The sequence below is a fragment of the Electrophorus electricus genome, chromosome 15 (genome assembly GCF_013358815.1).
Source record: "Electrophorus electricus isolate fEleEle1 chromosome 15, fEleEle1.pri, whole genome shotgun sequence".
Taxonomy (NCBI): Eukaryota; Metazoa; Chordata; class Actinopteri; order Gymnotiformes; family Gymnotidae; genus Electrophorus; species Electrophorus electricus.
In genome coordinates this window covers 7,517,088-7,538,136 of record NC_049549.1, presented here as the reverse complement: position 1 = coordinate 7,538,136, position 21,049 = coordinate 7,517,088, and the positions used below count along the sequence as shown (strand labels likewise).

At 38.7% G+C, this 21,049-nt stretch overlaps 1 protein-coding gene across 5 annotated transcripts in view; it reads left to right on the top strand.

The window, feature by feature from the left end:
- slc19a3a (solute carrier family 19 member 3a) overlaps window positions 1-10,522 on the top strand; it is a 34,396-nt gene extending 23,874 nt beyond the window's left edge. For 3 of the 5 annotated variants that reach the window (XM_027022935.2, XM_027022934.2, XM_027022931.2), the window contains exons 5-6: window positions 7,230-7,371; window positions 9,094-9,705. In XM_027022935.2, coding sequence (XP_026878736.2) covers window positions 7,230-7,371; window positions 9,094-9,264 — 313 coding nt within the window. In that variant the 3' untranslated portion in view covers window positions 9,265-9,705. Of the gene's footprint in view, window positions 1-7,229; window positions 7,372-9,093; window positions 9,706-10,124 lie in introns of those variants that run through there. The other 2 variants (XM_027022933.2, XM_027022936.2) reach the window with 2 other exon arrangements.
- The last annotated feature ends 10,527 nt before the right edge of the window (window positions 10,523-21,049 follow it).

The following is a 21,049-nucleotide window of genomic DNA, read 5'->3' as shown; positions in this document are numbered from 1 at the left end:
GAACATTTATTAACACATAACGACAGCGGCACACACGTATTACAAACGAAGAACATGAACACGTAACGGTTAACAAACAAACACGATAAACACATTTAACAATGACGAAAAAAACACATTTAACACGTTACATTAACAATGACCAACGACACTGCAGACACTGACGCTGGTTTAAATACACAGACAGGATAAGGTACAGGTGTGTGCAGGCGTGGCCACAAACGAGAATCCTCCTACTGCACGTGGCAGGCCAAACTAAGTGACTCGCGGGAGGCGTACGTTCTATGACAGAATCCCCTCCCAAGGGGCACGGCTCCCGACGCGTCCGTCCAATGAACGCTAACCTCCGGGCCTCTCTCACAGCAGTCCGGTACGCTCCCAACGACGTTGCGCCTGTAAAGACACAAGGCGCAAACACAAATGCACAATAGCGCCCACACACAAACATATAAGGCGCCGTGACGTGGTGCCCGCCGTCCGCGCAGGGGCCTCAAACGTGTCCGTGGCCTCAACAGACATGCGGGGGTGCGCGTCCGCCCCGGTTCCAGAGGTACTACCTCCCCCAACGGTCCTCCTCTCTGCTGCCGCTCTAGGAGCGTCCGAGAGGCAGTTTGCCTCCGGGGATTTGGGCAGGCCTCTCCAGCCTTGCTGGCAAAGTGTGTGCAGGCGTGGCCACAAACGAGAATACTCCCACTGCACGTGGCGGGCCAAACCACGTGACTCGCAGGAGGCAAGTGTTCCGTGACAGAATCACATTGCTCCAAAAACTAAACACAAGTGCAAAAATCTAAAACAAACAAAAAATTTATATTTTGAAGGAGTTATATATCCACTGCACTGCATGAATCAAGGGTGCCCAATCCTGATCCTGCAGATCTGTCACCCTGTAGAGTTTACCTCCAATGTTAATCTAGCCTGTGGGCCAGGATTGGGACAATTATAGTACCAAATGAATCTAAAAGGGTTTAAATTAAAATCTTATTCTACACCAGAATTTAATTGAAAGATTCTGCATTACAATTACATTATTCCCCTATTATCCCCCTAGGGGTAAAATAAAGCAATAAACTCATGGGTTATAGATGTCAATTTGTGCATGCAGACTACAGGTTGTAGATCAATGACAGTAAATTAACACATTTAACATGAACTGATCATGCGTTATTCTTACTTAACTGCTTTTTTTTTTTTTTTTTTTTATGTCTGGCCCAACATTAACCTGAGTGTAATGTAGCCTATTACCTAATCTTAGTACGACACCCTTGCCATAGACCTTTTCCTTCTGTTCAAAGTTTGGTTTGACAAACCTTATGGAGCGATTTTAACACTTTTGATGAATTGTTAGTTACAGTTGGTAAATTTAATTTGGGCACCACCCTGATTAGCAGGGAAAATTTATTTATTTTTAATGAATATATTAATGACTAGTAATTCAGTACATGATTATTTCTTATCTACCAAACATTATATCACTCTGGGCTCACAGATGTAATAACCAAAGTATGTTTATTAAATAAGCAGAGATAAGAAAAACATGCACAACAATCATTGACTATGATTCTATTAATGACCAGGAGTGGCTAGTTCACTAGAATCATTGTAATTATAAGCCTAACAATGTAAACCAGTTAACACAAACAATTCCTGGTGGATACAAGTAGCTAGATAAGCTGATAAAAAAATAATTATAGAAACAAAGTATAACAAAGTAATTTATTGGGTTACTGTCACGGTATGGCCTCCTCCTCCCAGAAGTATGTGTTCGTTTGTATGGCCACACTCTCCCCATGTATCACACCTGTCCCTTGTTTTCTGCCGTTACTGTGCATGTATTTAAGGTATTGTTTAATCAATGGTATTTGTCAATGATTGACCTCACGTTAGCCTATGCACTATGGTGTCTTTGTTGTGTCAGTCAATAAATGTTGTTATGTTTTACACGGCTCGTCTTTGCATCCTGCCAAGCCTGCTCGCGTTAGAGCCTATGGGAGTAATCAAATGGGTAATCTACTTATCGATCAAGACCAGCAAAGCAAACTTATTAATGAAGAAATTCATAATAAAAGTATGCCTACAGTCTAATAGTAGGATCAGGAAAGAAAGCCGCTGTGAACAGTGAAGTGAGGAACTAATTAAGAGTTATGAGGCGGTGAGGGGAAAACGTTAACTCATCTATTTTGATTAATAAACACTAAAGCTAATATTGAAATTTCTCCTCTTGTGACTCACTGGCATTTGACCTTATTGAACAGTCAGGATATGCATGAATGTGTTCCATTGGATAGTGCTGAGAGTGTGAGGAAGTGTTAATTTGACTTTGGGCATCAGGTCAGTGTGCCAGATGTTAAGATCAGTCTTTTGCATCTGGTGATGGTGAAGAGACCAGGGTTCTTAGATCGAGGAATTGGACCTTCGGATCTGTCTTTAGCGAGAGTCGCATAGGCCTTTGCGGGCAGACCTTTTGCAAAATTGGAGTGGATTCTTTACCAGCAGTATATTGGAATTCCGGTCTCGGCCAGATGGGTGTGTTCAATATGAGTTGTGATGGGTCAATTCAGATGAAATAAAATAGTAAGATATTAACAAAAGGACATCTTGTTTAAGAAACAAAAACTTCTCTACCGAAGTTCAGTTGGGGGGTTGCCCAATAAAGGAATAATAATAATAATAATAATAATAATAATAATAATAATAATAATAATAATAAAGAAAATCACATATTCCTATCCATTTCTACCTCCTGGTCTCAGAATGAGAGCATTTTGATGATCAGTTTAATTACTTTCCTAGACATTAAGAAAGTAATTTCTAGACATTATGATCTACTACCTTTAATATACTGTCTAATTGGTTCATATAGCATTTCTGGTAAACACAACTAGGAGTAAGTAACAATTTTTTTTACAATATGCATGATGACATACAGATGAGGTAATATGAGTGAATAATAAAAATTAATGAGGGATGAGTAATGAATAGAATAATGTGACAACAGGTGCATATAAAATAACAGGAGCAAACATCACAATTTGGAGATTATATTAAAATCACCATACATTATTGGTTGATTATTTGATATCATAATAGATTAAATGGTAAATTATTACTTTGTGAATCTGTGGGATGAGAAAAGTTACTTGCCCTGGTAGGGATTTGAGTCTAATGGAATTTATGGTCTCAGATCCTTACAATACACCCAGGCTGGTAAGAGCTTTTCACCTTACCATCCATCAGTTCATGACCCTTAAGGAGAGGGGTTGAGGGTCAGGAGCCAGGCCATCTTAGTAGCTAGGCCATTGGTGGCTTTGTTGCTACTCCTCAAGCCACCAGCATGTCCCAGGTCTGGTCTGTGGCCTGGGGGTGGAAGAGAGCCCCCCTTTTGACCAGGTCAGAATTTCATCAGGGAAATAATTTTTAATCTATCTTCACTACGCATACATGCCTAACCTCAAATCAATGTGCCCAATGTGCTCTGCTCAGAATAAAAGTAGTTTCCACTGCTTTTAATAATTCTCTGGCCATCCTTGAAAAAAGATGACAGACCACAGTGGGTTGTGACCTCCACAGCCTACTTTATTTTCAGATAACTTACTGATATTATTTCAGAGTGTTACAGAGTTAGCTTGCATGTTAGTAATACTCATATTTCAACTCCTTAACTGCTTGTATTTCAGAAGATCCAGTGACATTTGGCAGGGAAAAGGTATATAAGACAAAATGTTTAAGGTTTTAAATGTTCCTGTTTATCATCATAGATGCCATTTTCAAAAATGCCATTTTCAAAAACCCCTGTAGATCTGGACAGGTTTCATCATTCATAACTCATTGTTTCTTACTCTTGCTATCTTGACACTGAGCTGCTGTTGGATCTCAGAACAAGTAAGTATTTATGCACAATTTAAATTAATAAGATTCATAAAAATACTAAAATATCATAAAAGCCACTTTAGAGTTGAATTTGTTCTGTGGTGCAATGTTATGTTAGATATTTTGTTCAAATTTGTTTTGAATGAAGAAGCATATTGGAAGCAGCACTATAAATGGTGAAAAGTGTCAAATGTAAGTCATGTCAAAGTGTAAGCATTTAATTTAATTTAATTTAATTTATGCTGTGCATGTGATTACAATTACATGAAAATTACAGGATTACATCTGATTTAAAAGTTAGCAGAAATTTATATTTATTCTACAATATAATAATGTGTAAACAGTTTTCTTATGGTGATATTACAGGTTTTAAAAAATTAATTTGGGTACACATCTATGAACTTACTGAAAATAATAAAACAAGACATGGTGAAACATGACTTGAATCATCTTCACACTTGTTTAGAACATATTACTATGAAAATTTGCAGAAATTCCACTTCAAAAGGTTGCTTTTATGGTTGCATATTACAAATATCAATAACAGGAAATGTGAACATAGGAAAACCCAATAACTAAACATAGCCCAAAGCAAGACATGTATCTTACAAAATCACCAACCAAACTACAAGGGAACTACAGGGTTTAAATACACTGGTTAACAAGACTAAATGAGAATCCAGTGAGAACATTAACAGGTGAGAAAAACAAGGAATCACGGAAGCACATGGAAATAGAACCTGGAAGAAAAAAAAAAAAAAAAAAAGCAAATGGAAAAACATCGCCATGGAAACTAACACCAGGAAGGAGGAAATCCTTACAGAAATTAAATACAATGCAGCATTTCTGGTTATGATTTATCAAGTGGTGAGGACTAAAGTGGTTTGCTGCTCCTGTTCTAGGGGCAATAAAGAAATATAGTGTTCTAACCTTCAGAACTTTTGGGCATGGATTTAGTTAGATGTGGATTATTTTGGAACTTCTGTTCTGTGCTATGAAGAAAAAGTACTGCATTAATAAAGATCATAAAGATCACTAATGATCACTAAATTTCACTAAAGATCACTGAGATCTTGTCTGTGGATTCTGGTGTTCTATGTATTCCTTCGTGCAGCCTTTGGCATGGTAAGCCATTCTATCCTTCTGTCTAGGCTTCGTGAGCTGGGCATTGACGGCCCTGCCCTGGACTGGTTCACATCATATCTAACTGATAAAAAATATTTTGTTGCCCTCTCTGGCTATACTTCTTCCAGTTGTTATTCAAGGAGTTCCTCAAGGATCTCCTATCCATTGTGTATATCTTTCCTTTAGGAAGTATCTATCATTTTAATCTTAACTTCCATTGCTATGTAGATGATATTGAGATTTATTTTAGTTCTACATCCATTACAAATCTACCTCTTGATCAGTCAGAAACCTGTCTATTAGAAATCAGGAAATGGATTAAATGCAATTTTTCATGCTAAATAGTGATAAGACTGAACTCTTTCTACTTGGTTCTAAACCAATTTTCCAAAAAGTTGGTTCTCTTTCTCTCTACAGTTGTATCTCTTGCCCCTCTGGTTTGGAATTTGGGTGTCATCCTGAATTCCACTCTTTTATTCAGGGCCTACATCAACTCTAAAGTTAAAATATCTTTTTTTCCATCTGCACAACACTGCCAAAGTTAGGTCATCCCTCTCTGTCTACTGCTGAAACTCTCATTCCTGCCTTAATTTTTAACTGCTTGGAGTGCTTCAATCTTCTATTTAGCATTAGCTCTTCCTCTGTTTACAGATGATTCAGAACTCTGGTGTCCTTCTCACCCATACTCTCATTACACCCATTCTACAACATCTCCACTGGCTTCTTGTAAAATACCATATTCAATCTAAAATACTCAGACTCACTTATAAAGCCCTAAATTACCTCACTCCTTCATACTTTTCTGAGCTTTTCCTTCCTTACAGACCCACAATGTCTTTTTTTCTTTTTCTTTTTGTACTGACTATTGTAAGCATTTTTGGGTCCTTGAAAAGTGCTATATAAATACAATGTATTCTTCTTCTTCTTCTTCTTAATAATAATAATAATAATAATAATAATAATAATAATAATAATAATAACAAAGGCAATATACTAATATATCTTTTATGGATTTGATAGCAAGTAGTTCATCCTTCCATAACAGAAGTGTAGCATAATGTTGGATCCCATTCATCTCGAGTTATAGAAATTTCTCATTCAACATAACTAGGGCTCTTTTATCTTGTTCAGATCAAATTGCGTTGTTCTCATTTTGATAAAGTAAGGTGGTCCAATTCTTACCTCTTCTATAAAGGTTATTAAATAGGTATTATCTGCTCCAATTAGCAACAATGGAGTGATCTTCTTGACATCTGGTAAAAGTACATTTTTCAAATGTTTGTAGTACCTCTGGATATATTTCAGTCCATAGTCATGTTCCCTTAAAGTGAGTGTGGAAATGTGAATGCTCCTTTGATCACATATGTTCTAAAAGGATCATCCACATCTGCAATATTGAATGTTACAGACAAACCTTTTACTTGTTCAGTGCTTTGAAGGATGGTGTGACGCTCTAGGAACTCAGGTGTTCCTTCAAGTTGTAAAGAGTCCACAGCTTGTGATAAGATCATTGTATGTTCTATTCCATCACCTAGAAGAGCATATGCATGACAATATTGGCTGCTACAGCGCAAATGGACTTTGACCAATTTCAGAAGGACTTTAGGTGAATAATGTTGTGGATTCACATAAAAGACTATGGAAACTGAATGCTGAGGATATGTATCACTCACTTTCCTGTTTGCACAAATAAAATCAATCACTTTTGATAATTTACATAAAGAAACAACATACATTCACACATCCAAGCAAAGCACAAGGCAACACATATTCATAACCAAAAAAAACATGCATAGTAGCACACATTCAACTGTCTGTGGCTGTTTTCATGATGTTTTACAATTTCTATGGATCCTATTAATTGAAATTTTGAGTAAATACATTGTTTTGGTTCTGAGTTCCAGTAGATGCCAGTGTCGTATGGTGAGACAAAGAAACTGGGTGTTGGATGGCAAGACCACATTTCATTAGGATGAAATCTTCACCTTATGAATGTATTCTTTCCAATATGATGCAAAACACTTGTCAACCTACATTAAATCCAATCTGCAGTTTACCTTTAACAATATGATTCAACAATATAATTCAAAGAAGGCAATATTTAAAAGATAACATATTAAAGCAAACTAAAAGTGGTACAGAATATAAATAAATGTTAATTTATATAGCATTGATAGGTATTTGATAGGTATATAAATGGCTATATGGTCATGTTTAGTATTCCATTCAATTGGCAGGTTCCAGATTGCGGCAGGGCTATCTACAGAGTGCTATGCCCTAGTATTTGGGACAAACACATTCATTGCTCTCATCTTGCAAACAATTCTTACCTCTGTTGTGGTGGACAGCAGAGGCTTTGGCCTGGACATTGTCTATCAGGTGTGTAACCTAGAGGCTACCATAAAGATTCATTTCAGCCAAAATTTGTGATCTGATGGGTTTTATGATCTGTTTGCCAATGTTTGAATAGATATTCAAAGTCGGTGGTGTGCAGTCAAGCCCGTCTAAGCCTTCAGAGAAGGTGTAACAAAAGGTGGACAGAAATAATAGTATAAATATATCTAAAGGTAAAATGAAAGCATCAACCTATTCATACATGCTTCTTTACAAATTCTTGGTGATTATAAGAAAGGTTTCTCTCCAAGAGTGGAACTAATCAAAACGGTTCATTAGTATGGCTACAGAGACTTGCTGATGTGTGCTTCTTTGGGTGATAGTTTGAAGGGATCTGTAATTATGATTTTCATTTTGGGGAGCTGGTATATAGCTGCCTGGCCCTTCTCAGTATTCTGAAGAAGGGACTACAGCATTATTAGTGTAACATCACAGTCTATATACATGCTTTTCCAGCTATACACCTTATCCAGCTAACTTTGAATGGCAATTACAAATGGGATACACATTGTAGCTTACCTAATTGAAAAGCCTTTTCCAAGGCTACACTTAAGAAAAATCTTAGAATAACTCAGCAAGGTTAGTCAACTCCATCTATAAATGTTAGCCAGGAAGGAAAAACTTAGCTATGTAGTTTCTGTATGTATGTATGTATGTATGTATGTATGTAGTTTCTGTATGTATGTACTTAGCTATGTAGTTTCTGTAAGAGGAACTCTGAGTGGCAACAATAAGCCTGCAGCTTCATCACTGTTGTTTTAACTATAATTGCATATTTAAGGAGCTGCAGATGTATTTTAGAATCCAAACAATAATCTAATGTTATTAGGGGGTGGGGGGGATGACTTTTGACTGTTAATGAACATGAACATGTCAACCAATACTATTACTTAGGTAACATTACTGAAAAAAAAATTCCAACTGAAATTCAAAGATAAAAAGGTTTTTTTTTCTTTCCTTTTTTAAGACAGTGTTGCAATTAATTACTGCTGAAAAGTGTATTGATGACTTTCATTAAGCTCAAGTCTGGCCCTTCTAGTGGAAAAAACATTTTGTGACTAAACTCAAACCACTGGACAAAAAAAACAAAAACAAAAAAACCCCCTAGCAATACCGATGGGTCATATCCACAATTCACATCATGCAAGTCCAGTGTATAAATAACATAACAAGTACAATTATAAATAACATAAATTCTAATTGTCAGTAACTGTAATATAATTTAAGAGGTTAAACTGTAATTCATTACACTACTTTGTTGAAGGGAGAATTAATGTTAAATTACTGTAAATGTTAAATTATTGTAAGTGTTAAAATTTGTTACATTTTCAGGCTTCATATTCTGGCCAATTTTGTAATTGGTCAAATTTTCAAATGATGGTGAAGTGAACTGATGAAATGACGATGGCAGAGGCTACTTTGATCAACAGTTGCAAATTTTAGGCATAAAATATTACATTGTTACAGTGCTAATTTTATAGTGCTTGTTCAAAGGTTACTATATACAATGTCAAGATTTGTGCCATTACATTAAAAGAATTACAAAAGAAGAATAATATGGCCCCTTATCTTAAAATATTCCCAGCAGTTCATCTGGGTAAAGTTCTGGAAATTAGACTTTAATATTCTAATACTCTTGAATCTAATACCTCTTTTTGTGCCTAATACCTTTTTTCTACCATACCTTTTTTTTTTCTTGTGTTACAGTTTATCATATATGGGACCTATTTCTTCTGTATTGCCCTTGTTTTTTTCCTGAGAGGTCTGTACAGCACATTATACCTGCAGAGTGCTGAAAAGGGAGGGGCAGCAGATGATGCACCACAGAGCACAACCATAACTAAGCCAGACACAGACACCTGTGGCAAAGGAAAGTAATCAAACATGCATGCCCACATATATGAGGTAAAGCTGTTAGCAGCCATATACTTAATTTTTCCAAACATGACACCAGGTGGTGTTTTATCAATAGGTGCCAAAAAGGCACATCCTCATTTTGCCAAGTTCTGCTTGTCTGGAAGTCAAGATTAATTAAGTTCCAGGGCCAACAAATAGTACTATCCAATCAAAATATTTTAACATTTGACATTTCTGTGATTCCAATGTTTTTTTTCTGATAGACTTAATGAAAGCTAAGCTAATATAAAAGCCTTTTGATCCTAATAATGACAATGATATAATTATGGGTGGTATCTGTAGCCTATCTCTTTAATTAGCAAAATGCTGTGTACTAAGCAAGCTAGTAAATGTCACCTACAGGAATACAAGCTGAAGTAGTAGTTTGCTTGGTCTATAACACTATGGTAACACTTTATTTTAAAGTCTGCTTCTTAACAGTTACTAAACTATTAGCAAATTGTTTGCTAATAGTTTAGTAACTGTTAAGAAGTAGACCTTAAACTGTTACCACATTGTTATGGACCAAGCAAACTGCTACCTCATCTTATATTATAGAAACATATGATTTATAATCATGGTTAGAAATTAAGAATAAATGTATTGTTTATTCTCATAAACAATATGCTTATATATTATTATGTATTCTTATAATAAACATGTTGGTTACAAGGCCTTCTATTAATTAGTTAACTGTTTTCTGTGTAATTAATTGTTTTCAAAATGTAATTGTTTAAAAAATCATTCCGTTTCAAGCATACTTGAAATATTTTTGTGACATGCTGATGTCTTTGGCAAGGGACACAAACAGGTTGTAATTATTTTAAATACAAAATTACCAGGGTGGTAATCAGGGTGGGCTTTCGCCCATCCCCAGGCCATGGACAGGACCCAGGACCCCTCTGGTGCTTTGATGCTGAACAACTGTAATGGCGGCCCAAGTGCCCAGGGCAGGGAACAGGATGCACAGACTCCCTTGGCCTAATGAGACATTTAATGAGACATTTGTCACAATTAGTCCCTCCCAGCTTCCATATTTTCCTTGTCTTGTATATTTTAGTTCCATGCCGTAGTTTCATTTTCTCTGCCTCTGGTTTGATTTTCCACACCTGTCCCTTGTTTCTAGTCTTGTTAAGTTTATGAATGTCTTGATCCCTGTGACTTGGCTGTCGATTGTTTATTTGAATGTATATATTTGTGTTTGATTGGTTTATTGTGTTTGGTGGATGTGCCTAACCCCATCTGTGTTTCAAAGCCTTTGTTTATGTTAGCCTGTTTTGTTATACTAGCCATCGTGTTTCCTAGCCTATGTTATAGCCTGCTTCCTTCGTGTGTTTTTGTTTGTTTGTAATGTATCCTCATACTCTTCATGTTGGCTCTATGACCCTGGACTGCTATAATGATTATGACTCTGGATTTGCCCTTAATAAATCTCGCTCTTCTCTGCACTTGCAACCGCCTCCTTACTGCTCAGTGTTACAGTGACATGTTTAAATTGTATATAGAATGTTAGTAAAGTTCTTTATTTGCTTGCTCTCATCTTTGCACAAAAACACACGTTCCTTTCCTTCGTAACCTACCACAAAATGCTCATTACTCACATCCCAGTGTTCCTGAATAGACAGCTAACAACCTCCTCTCTTAGATTCCATGGTTGCTGTTGGGCCATAAAGAGATATTTTTTGTGTGATGCTCGTTCACACTTATGAGTACCAAGGTGCTGGGGGTGGAGGAGTGCTAGCAAATAAATTTACAAGTGTTTTCCAGATGCAATCACTTAGATTGGCATCTGTTTCCACAAATAGATGATGCTTAGATAAAAACGTAGACACCCCACTCATCTTATATGGTCGTCCACTGTGTGAGCTAGAGCCAAGTGCACAGCAAAACATCATTTCAGCATTCTTATCAAATCAACTCTAGTGCATACGTGTGACACTGTTTGGTGAAACTGATGCAGTTATGGATATTATTTTTAGTGAATAATTTGATCGTCAATACTTTTGGACATCATGGAAAGGAAAAGGCTTAATTTAGCTGAAGTTTATGTGGAGTTGTTTGTGTGCATACAGAGAGATTTTTGGGCACTTTGGAGACAACACAAAGGAACAACTAATGGCAGCACAATGATGAAGCATAAACCTAAGATAAGATAGTACAACTAAAAGAAAAAGGGAGGGCAATATGCAGAAGCAGGACACTTAGGTAGACAAGAGACAGACTAAACTAAAACAGATGACCATCGTAACAAGAGACATGACTAAAGGGAAGGTCTGTGTGTCCTGCTCCTTGCCCTGTGGCACTCAGGCCGTCACAGAATGAATGACCACCCTGGGATGCCAACTCTCTCGACCACCACAGGACTGCACAAGCGGATGTGCTCAGAGTGTGTGATGTTAGCAGACGCACACAGATAGGAAGAGTGCTGCTCTAAGGCTGGGGGGGGGGGGGGGGTAATGCTACCATGCCAGGCCCAGGGGGTGCAATTGGCTCCTCTGGGACCACTATATGGGTGGTCTAGTGGGTCTGGCTAGGTCTCCAGCTAGTGCTTCTACTGTCTCTTCTCTCTGCTGTCTCTTCTCTCTTAGAAAGAGGACTGTCTCAAGGGCTTTGCTTCCATGATGGGCTCTCACTGGGTGGCTGGCAATGTGTGGTCCATAGTCCAACTCAGCATGTCTGGACCCAGGGTGGACGTGCCCCTCTGCATGTCCTGTCATTATTGTGTGCACCTACTGTCCACATGGGTGCGTTATGTCATCTCTCTCAGCTGGGTTCCACTGAGGCTACTGTCGTTGACGATCGCTGCTGTGCTTCCAGTCTCATTGAGGCTGCTGCCGCCGCTGGTCTCTGCTGCGCTTCCTGTCCGGTTGAGGCTGCTGCTGTCAATGCTAGCTGTAGTTTTTCCAGTTCTGTTCAGGCTGTTGCAGATCGTCACCGCACCTTCGTACCTGTCAGACCTGCCATGGAGCATACTGCACTGCACTTGTTAAAACCCTACTAAGTGGTTGCTATGGGGTCCTGGGGTGATGTACGGATGTTTTCAAGTGGTTGCTATGATCTTGCTGGGCAGTTGCTATGGTATCCCAGGTGGTTACTAGGGTTTTACTAAATGTTTACTATGGACTCTTAATTGTTTGCTACATTGTTACCAAGTGGTTGGTATGAGGTTGAAAGTGGTTGCTATGATCTTGCAAGGTGAATGCTATAGTATCCTAGGTGTTTACTAGGGTGTTGCTAGGTGGTTGCTATATTGTTTCTAGGTGTGCTTTATGGAGTCTCACATGGTTGCTAGGGTGTTGCCAAGTGGTTGCTATGGTGTTGCTCCGTGTATGCTATATTGTTAGTAGATGGTTGCAATGGAGTTTCAAGTGCTTGCTATGGTGTTGCTAGGTGCTATGTTGTTGGTAGATGGTTGCAATGGCATTTCAAATGCTTGCTATGGTATTGCTAGGTGTATGCTATGTTGTTGTTAGATGGTTGCAATGGAGTTTCAAATGCTTCCTATGGTGTTGGGTGTTGCTAGATGCTATGGTGTTGCTAGATGGTTGCAATGGAGTTTTAAGTGGTTGCTATGGGATCCCAAGTGGTTGCTAGAGTGTTTAAATGTAATTGCTATGTGATCCCAAGTGGTTGCTAGCATACACATAACAAACACTTGGTAACATTCTATGTTGTTGCTAAGTGGTTTCTATGGAGTCTTTTGCTAAGTGGTTGTGATGGAGTTTCAAGTGGTTGCTATGGAATCTTAAATGGTTGCTAGGGTGTTACCAATTGGTTGCTATGAGGTCTGAAGTGGTTGCTATGGTTGTGGAAGGTGGTGGTTATGGTGTCCCAGTTGGTTGCTAGAGTGATACCAAATGATTGCTATAGGATCTTATGTGGTTGCTGGGGTGTTACCAAGTGGTTGTTATGGTCCCAAGTAGGTTTTGAGAGCTGTAGGAACACAACCTGAAATAAGGGATGCATTAATGAGATGACAGATGGGAGTGGAAATAGCAGAACAACACCTCTTGAGAAGATTAGTGGTGCAGGATCAAGTTGGCAGGTAGAGGAACTAGATTTTGTAATAAGCTCAGAAATTAGGGACAGTTGGGTGAGAGAGAAGGCAGAAAATTGTTCAGCAATAGGGGTGAGAAGGCTGTCCCCGTAATCGGATGTAGGGAGAGCAGAGGGAAAATCCTGGTTAATTTTGCTTATTTTTTCATGAAAGAATCTAAAAGGTAGAACCTTCACATTGTTCATCAGTACCAGATGGAGAAGACAATGGAAAAGAGTGTTTTGGGCTTATGTCCAGGACCACTGATAACAGAAGAATAAAGCGTGAATTTGCATTTTTTAGAGCTGACTTATAATTAAGCATTTAGACAGAATAGACTACTATATGAACAGTGAGACCAGTTTGGTTTTCAAGGCACGAAACACAGGCGTAAACCATGAAAAAGAACGTCCAGAGGGAAAATGTCTAGACTTGAGAGGTGCTACCTGTTCAAGTAGCTCAGAGATGGAAATATTATATATAGAGAGAATATCATCAGGAGAGGACAGTTTTGAAACAGACATCATGGGAGAGAAGTGGAGATGAAGGACAACAGCTTTGATATTACAGAAAGAGATGAAAGATTTTGTTACAGAATGCTCGCCTCCCGTGAGTCAAGTGGTTCAGCCCGCCACGTGCAGTGGGAGGACTGTCTTGTTTGTAAGCACAGCTGCACCTCGTTCGTCTTTATGTATATAAACCGTGTTAAAGTGTGCAGGGTGTTGGTTATTGTCGGTCTAATGTCTGAATGTAATGTGTTTGTTAGATGTATATCGTGTTTGTTTAACGTCAATCGTTTCATGTTCATCGTTTGTAATACGTGTGAGTGCTGCTGTCGTTTATGTTAATAAATGTTCGTCCCTGTCGAGGAAGTCTGTGTGTCCTGCCCCTCGCCCTGCGGCACTTGGGCCAACACACGTTACAGATTTAGTGCATGTCTGAGTGACTGAGATGCTAGCAGTGGCTTCAATAAGTTTATGATCAGAGGTAATATCTAAACTAGAGGAGCAGATTAAATCTAATGTGTGAGGATGAGAGTGGGTAGGAAAATCGACATGTTGAGTCAGAGAAAAATAGTCAAGCAAAAATAGGAACTCAATTGAAAATGAACAATCAGTGTCCACATGGATATCAAAGTCCCCTAGCACAACCATTGCTGAACACATTGCACTGGCCAGAGAGAGAGGTTCACTGAATTCTGACAGAAAGTCTGAGGATGTTGTGGGTGGTCGGTAGATGAATAAAAACAGTAATGGTATGGAAACAGTTAGCTTCAACACCAAATATTCAAATGAGGATACCTCATGAAAGGTATAGGCAGAAACATTAAGAGTGTTATTACAGACAGCAGTGAGACCACCACCTTTGCCCTGGGTTCTGGGATTAGCCAAATAATTATGGTGACTGGGTGTTAGTAAATTGAGATGTAAGTAGTCCTCAGGTTGCTGCCAAGTCTAAGTAAAAAAAAAAATCTAATTTGTTTTGAACAATGAGATTGTGGCATAATCTGTGAGGGAGTGATAGTTGAGCAATGCAAAGTTTATTAGTCCTAGAGTTTTTCCAAGGGGTCTGGGAAATGGTGTGAGGCAGAGGGTGAAAAACATCAAAGTTAATGTTTGCTGGTGTCATCCATTTGTCCAGAAAACAGGAATAGCAGAGTCAGATGAGTGGTAAGTAGAGAACTGAGGTCTGTAGGAGCAATGAAAATAAGGGAGGGGGGTAGCAAGCAATGTCAAGTGACTGGCATAGCATGTAGGTGGAAGACTCCAGGCGATAATGCGAACAGAGGCTGCAGAGTTGTAATGGTGTGTTAATGGTATCCATAGAGAATCAAAGCAATTTCAGTCACCATAAATAAGATTAATATCAATAATTCTGTGTGTATAATTTAGCACCTCTTTCAAATACATTATAAATAATAACAATAATAATTATGGTGTAGATCAAACAGGTTATTAGCCTATTGATAATAAATAAAATGGTTTAATTATTTATAACATATTCAGTTATGGTTTAATCTAGTTGTCAATTATTTATAGAAGTGAGTTGTGTAAATAAAGTCAATATGTGAGGAATTTGATAACAATGTAATAATGTCTGTAGTGATGAGTGACAGTGTATACTCCATCTGATATGAGTGTTGTAGCTAAAATTTGTTTATGATGTTGTATATGATGTATATTTTCAGTATCTCAGAAAATTAGAATATGGTGAAAAACTTCAATATTGTAGACTCATGGTGTCACACTCTAATCAGCTAATCAACACAAAACACCTGAAAAGGTTTCCTAAGCCTTTAAATGGTCCCTCAGTCTGGTTCAGTAGGCTACACAATCATGGGGAAGACTGCTGACTTGACAGTTGTCCAGAAGGCAGATATTAAAACCCTCCACAAGGAGGGTAAGCCACAAAAGTTCATTGCTAAAGAAGCTGGCTGTTCATAGAGTTCTGTATCTAAGCATATGAATGGAAAGTTGAGTGGAAGGAAAAAGTGTGGTAGAAAAAAGTGTACAAGCAACAGGGATAACCACAGCCTTGAAAGGATTGTCAAGAAAAGGCGATTCAAGAATATGGGGTAGATTCATAAGGAGGGGACTGCTGCTGGAGTCAGTGCTTCAAGAGCCACAACACACAGACGCATCCAGGACATGGCCTACAACTGTTGCATTCCTTGTGTCAAGCCACTCATGACCCAGAGACAATGTCAGAAATGTCTTACCTGGGCCAATGAGAAAAAGGACTGGACTGTAGTTGAGTAGTACAAAAGGTTGCATTTCATTTGGAAATCAAGGTCCCAGAGTCTGGAGGAAGAGTGGAGAGGCACACAATCCAAGCTGCTTGAGGTCTAGTGAGAAGTTTCTACAATCAGTGATGGTTTGGGGAGCCATGTCATCTGCTGGTGTTGGTCCACTGTGTTATATCAAGTCCAAAGTCAGCGCAGCCGTCTACCAGGACATTTTAGAGCACTTCATGCTTCCCTCTGCATACAAGCTTTATGGAGATGCAGGTTTCATTTTCCAGCAGGATTTGGCACCTGCCCACACTGCCAAAAGTACCAATACCTGGTTTAATAACCACAGTATCACTGTGTTTGATTGGTCAGCAAACTCACCTGACCTAAGAGAAAGATGAGAGACACCAGACCCAACAATGCAGACGAGCTAAAGGCCACTATCAAAGCAACCTGGGCTTCCATAAGACCTCAACAGTGCCACAGACTGATCGCTTCCATGCCATGGTGCATTGATACAGTAATTCATGCAAAAGGAGCCCTGACCAAGTATTGAGTGCATATACTGTTCATACTTTTCAGTAGGCCAACATTTATATATTAAAAATCATTTTTTAAATTGGTCTTATATAATATTACAATTTTCTGAGATACTGACTTTTGGGTTTTCATTGGCTGTAGGCCATAATCATCAACATTAAAAGAAATAAACGCTTGAAATAGATCACTCTGTGTGTAATGAATCTATATAATATACAAGTTTCACTTTTTGAATTGAATTACTGACATAAATTAACTTTTCGATGATATTCTAATTTATTGAGATGCACCTGTATATTCATAAAAATATCAGGATAAACCTAATTAAACGACAGGTAGTATATCTATGGTAATATAATGATATTTTTAATAAGTTAAAAATACACATATAAAGACATCACCTGATATGAATGTATTACTATTATTTCTACACCTTAGAAACCATAGCAACTGCCTAGCAAGACTATATCAACCACTTGGTAAAACCTTAACCAAATTTGGATTCCATTAAAACTACTTAGTAACACACTAGTAACCACTTGGGATACAATAATAACCACCTTGTCAGAGGAGGATGGGCCCCCCCCTTTGGGTCTTGGTTCCTCTCAAGGTTTCTTCCTCATGGCAGCTGAGAAGGGATGAGGCTCAGTAACATCATGACATTAGGGGTAGGTGTACCTCGGCAGAAGGAGAGAATAGATTATTAGGCATGTCCAAGTATGAGAGTGTGTAAATTAGGGAACTATAATGTGCAATAATGGAATCCAGCAGAGCTAGCTAAAAGGAAAGCACCAGAAGGAAACAGGCATGATACCCTGGAACATCAGCACTCCACCGTTCTCAGTCAACAAACTTGAGTGACAAAAGAGAGGTGAAGTGTAAGCATCATAATATCCCAGTTTACCATAACTCTCAATATCCATGGACCCCCAGATCTATACCTTTACTTAAGAATGAAAGTAGTTAATAAAATGCCTGATAAGCACAGATAGGTTTTCAGCCTAGACTTAAATATTGAGACTGTGTCTGAATCCAAACTCTTGCTTTGGAAAGGCCTGCCTGTGAAGGCATATGACTCTCTGTCTGAGCCAGCTCCAAATAGCCAATCCCTCATTCCAAGAATCCTGGTCTTTTGACCATCATTGACCTTCATCGCATGTGCACTGTCGAACCAGCAATGCTGAGGAAGGACACTCTTTTTCAGTGCCATCCCTGCGGTTTGATAAAAAAAAAAGAACTTAATTAATGTTTCCTGTATTGGTTGAAAAGTAGATTACCCAGTTGGTCATCCTCATAGGCTGCTTTCTTTTCCCTTTTTGTTTCTTTTCTCTTTTCATTATTGGCCTAATTAGTTACTTTTATCGTCACAAATCATTTGTTGCTTGGTTGTATTGTTATGATTGTTATTATAGTGCTAATGAACTGGATACTCCTGGTCATTTTTACAGTCAGTCAATGATTGTTGTGCATGTTTTTCCTATCTATGCCTATTCAGTAAACAAAAGTGAAACCCACTCAGGGCCCTCCAAAATCGTCCAGGGGCTGTCTCCCCCGTTGTGACAGTAGAGAGTGTGCCCTAGAGTATGGAGGGTCTCCCTGCAAAGGCTGGGAAGTAGCAGTTATGCTTTTTCTTCCCCTTATTTTTCTTCTTCTTCATTCCTGGCGTCCATTGGTGGTCAGTGTTTCTGTAAAGCAGGAGGCTAAGCAGGATGCAGGAACAAACCATGTTAAACACAGTGATAGGTTGATTCACACACAACAAAGACAACAGCTCACAGGCTGACATAAGGTTAAATGCTGACAAACATCAATGACCAAATATACATGCATGGTAATGACATAAAACGAGGAACAGGTGTGATACACAGGGAAGGCATGGCCATACAATGAACACACACACACACACACACACACACACACACACACACACACACAGTGAGACGTCTAGGAGGAGGGGACAATACCGAGACAGCAAAGCAATTTTGCAAGCCACTCTGAATAAGAGTGTCTGCCAAATACCGTAAATGTCACATACCGTGAAACATTTGAAAGACATGGATTTTACCTGTGGGCTCAAATGGAAGTGCAGATGTCATACTCAATAATAAACCTGTTACAGTGAGTGGTAAGGAGGTGGATGCATGTGCAGAGAAAAGCGACATTTATTATGGGCAAATCCAAAATCAGAGTCGTTGTAGTAGTCCAAGGTCATAGAGCCAACATAGAGATCACAGGGATACATGATAAACAAGACAAGGGCTAGGATAAATGAAAGCTAGGAAACACAAAGCAAAAGTACATGAGTGCAAACAAGGGAAGCAGGCTATGACAAAGACTAGGAAAAAATCAGGGGCTAAGAAACATGTAGGCTAGGATGCACGGAATGCAAACTTACAGGTACAGAGACGAATTTTCAAAAACATTCACATAAACGCACAGATTCAAATAAACACAACCATTCATATAAACATATAAACGCAATGAAGTAAACACAAATGCAATGAGCAAAAGACACAGGGATCAAGACAGGGTCTAAATACCTGAACTAAATGAGGGACAGGTGTGGAAAATCAAATGAGGGGCGGAAAAAAGGAAACTATGCCATGGAACTAAAATATACAAGACAGGAAAGCACGGAACACGGAAGCTGGGAGGGACTAATTGCGCAAAACCCCATGTGTATAAGCTGAAGACAGCGCCAAGCTTCATGTGAGTAACAGTTGGTGAGGCAAGTGATTTAATAGCAAATTTAAAATGGAAACTGATACATCCTTCCTGTGATGCTACTTCCTGATTTTGAAACTGTTTCAAGTGAACACCACTGCTTAGGCATACTAACCCTGTTTATTCATTTTTTCTTAGACTTATCTACATTCAACCTGGAAATCGACAACCTCCACTAGACATCGGGCACTACTCTATCCTGAAAAACTAAATCCAAAGAAGTTTAAAAAAGTTAAAAAGTAATGTTAAAAATTTTTATTTTTTCTATCATGGCTGCTTCTGTTCTTCTTCAGGTTTAGCTATTTTTTGTCCATTGTTAGCAATAGTTTTCTCTGTGAGAAGTGTAGATTAATTGCTAGTGTGATGGAGAAGGTCCTAGCACTAGAGGTGTGTATCCAGAAAAGTGTTAGAGATAGAAAGTGTTAGAGATATTGAGGAATTAGATGTACAAACTCTGGATGCCTTAGGTCAAGTTAATGAGCCCTCAACTCTGGCACTGCAGCCTTCACAGCAAGGTGAATTGGTGAGGTTATGGCAAAATATCGGAGCTTTGGCTCGCCCATGAGAGTACCACACCCCTCCCAAGCCTGGCCTTTTAGGGCGGGATGGTATCCATCCTACTAGGGAGTAGCATAAGTCACAGTCTTATTACAGACTTGGTTAATCTAAAACAATCCAGAGTGGAGCCAAGGCAGCAGACAAAGAGGCTAAACCAACCATCTGCTAATCACTAATGAGACGTCACCAAATGTTCACCATATTGACACTGTGCCTGTTCCATGAGCTAAGCAGAACTACAGAAAACAGTCAATCTGGAGAGCTAGATGGAGGTGAAATGATGCTTGGAGCACACTAGGCTGGGCTGAATGCAATGCTGGGGGTTATCATCCATTGAGTAACTCATATAAGTTTCACTCTTCCACTTCGACTTGACGCACTGAAGCAAAGGTCTACATCCATTTCTTTGCTTTCCTGGAAGACAGTAATTGATTCGTTCGCAAGCAGAAATCACATTTATTGCTGTTAACTAGATTGCATTAAATTACATATGCAGTGTATGATGTGAATTTGCAGATTTCTCTGACTTGGAATTTGCAGATGTTTCTCTGACTTGGAAAACCAAGAAAAACAAGTCTTAATAACTTAATTAGTATTAAATTAATTTATTCACTGACCACTGCCAGGACCTTTGATCTAAAGCTCCAACATCTAAAGCTCTCATGATAAATGAGAAATCATCACAGATCATAAATTTTATGTACTCTGTCTAACAAAAACTTGGATCAAACCAAATGAGTACCTTGCTTTAAATGAAGCATGTCCTTCTGGCTACATCTATGCACACTGCCCTCATCTAACTGGCTGTGGACATGGCATTGCAGTTATTTATACTGACAGATTAGGTGTAAACCAGAAACCTGGTTATGATTTTGAGTTAAACAATAAACAATGTAGCCTGCGATAAGCCCACCCAGCTTCTTCCACTAATTGGTATCTACAGGTTACTAGGACCCTATCAGGATTTATTAATGATTTTGCAGATTTCCGCTCTAATCTAGTGACTGTAGTAGAAATAGTAGAGCTATTATTGTTAGTGATTCCAACATTCATGTTGATAGTGCCCAAAGCCCTCTGAGATTGGCCTTTAGTTCTATATTAAAATCAATTGGTTTCAGCCAATGCATAAGCGAACCCACACACTCTGGTGGACACATGCTTGATTTAGTACTGACATA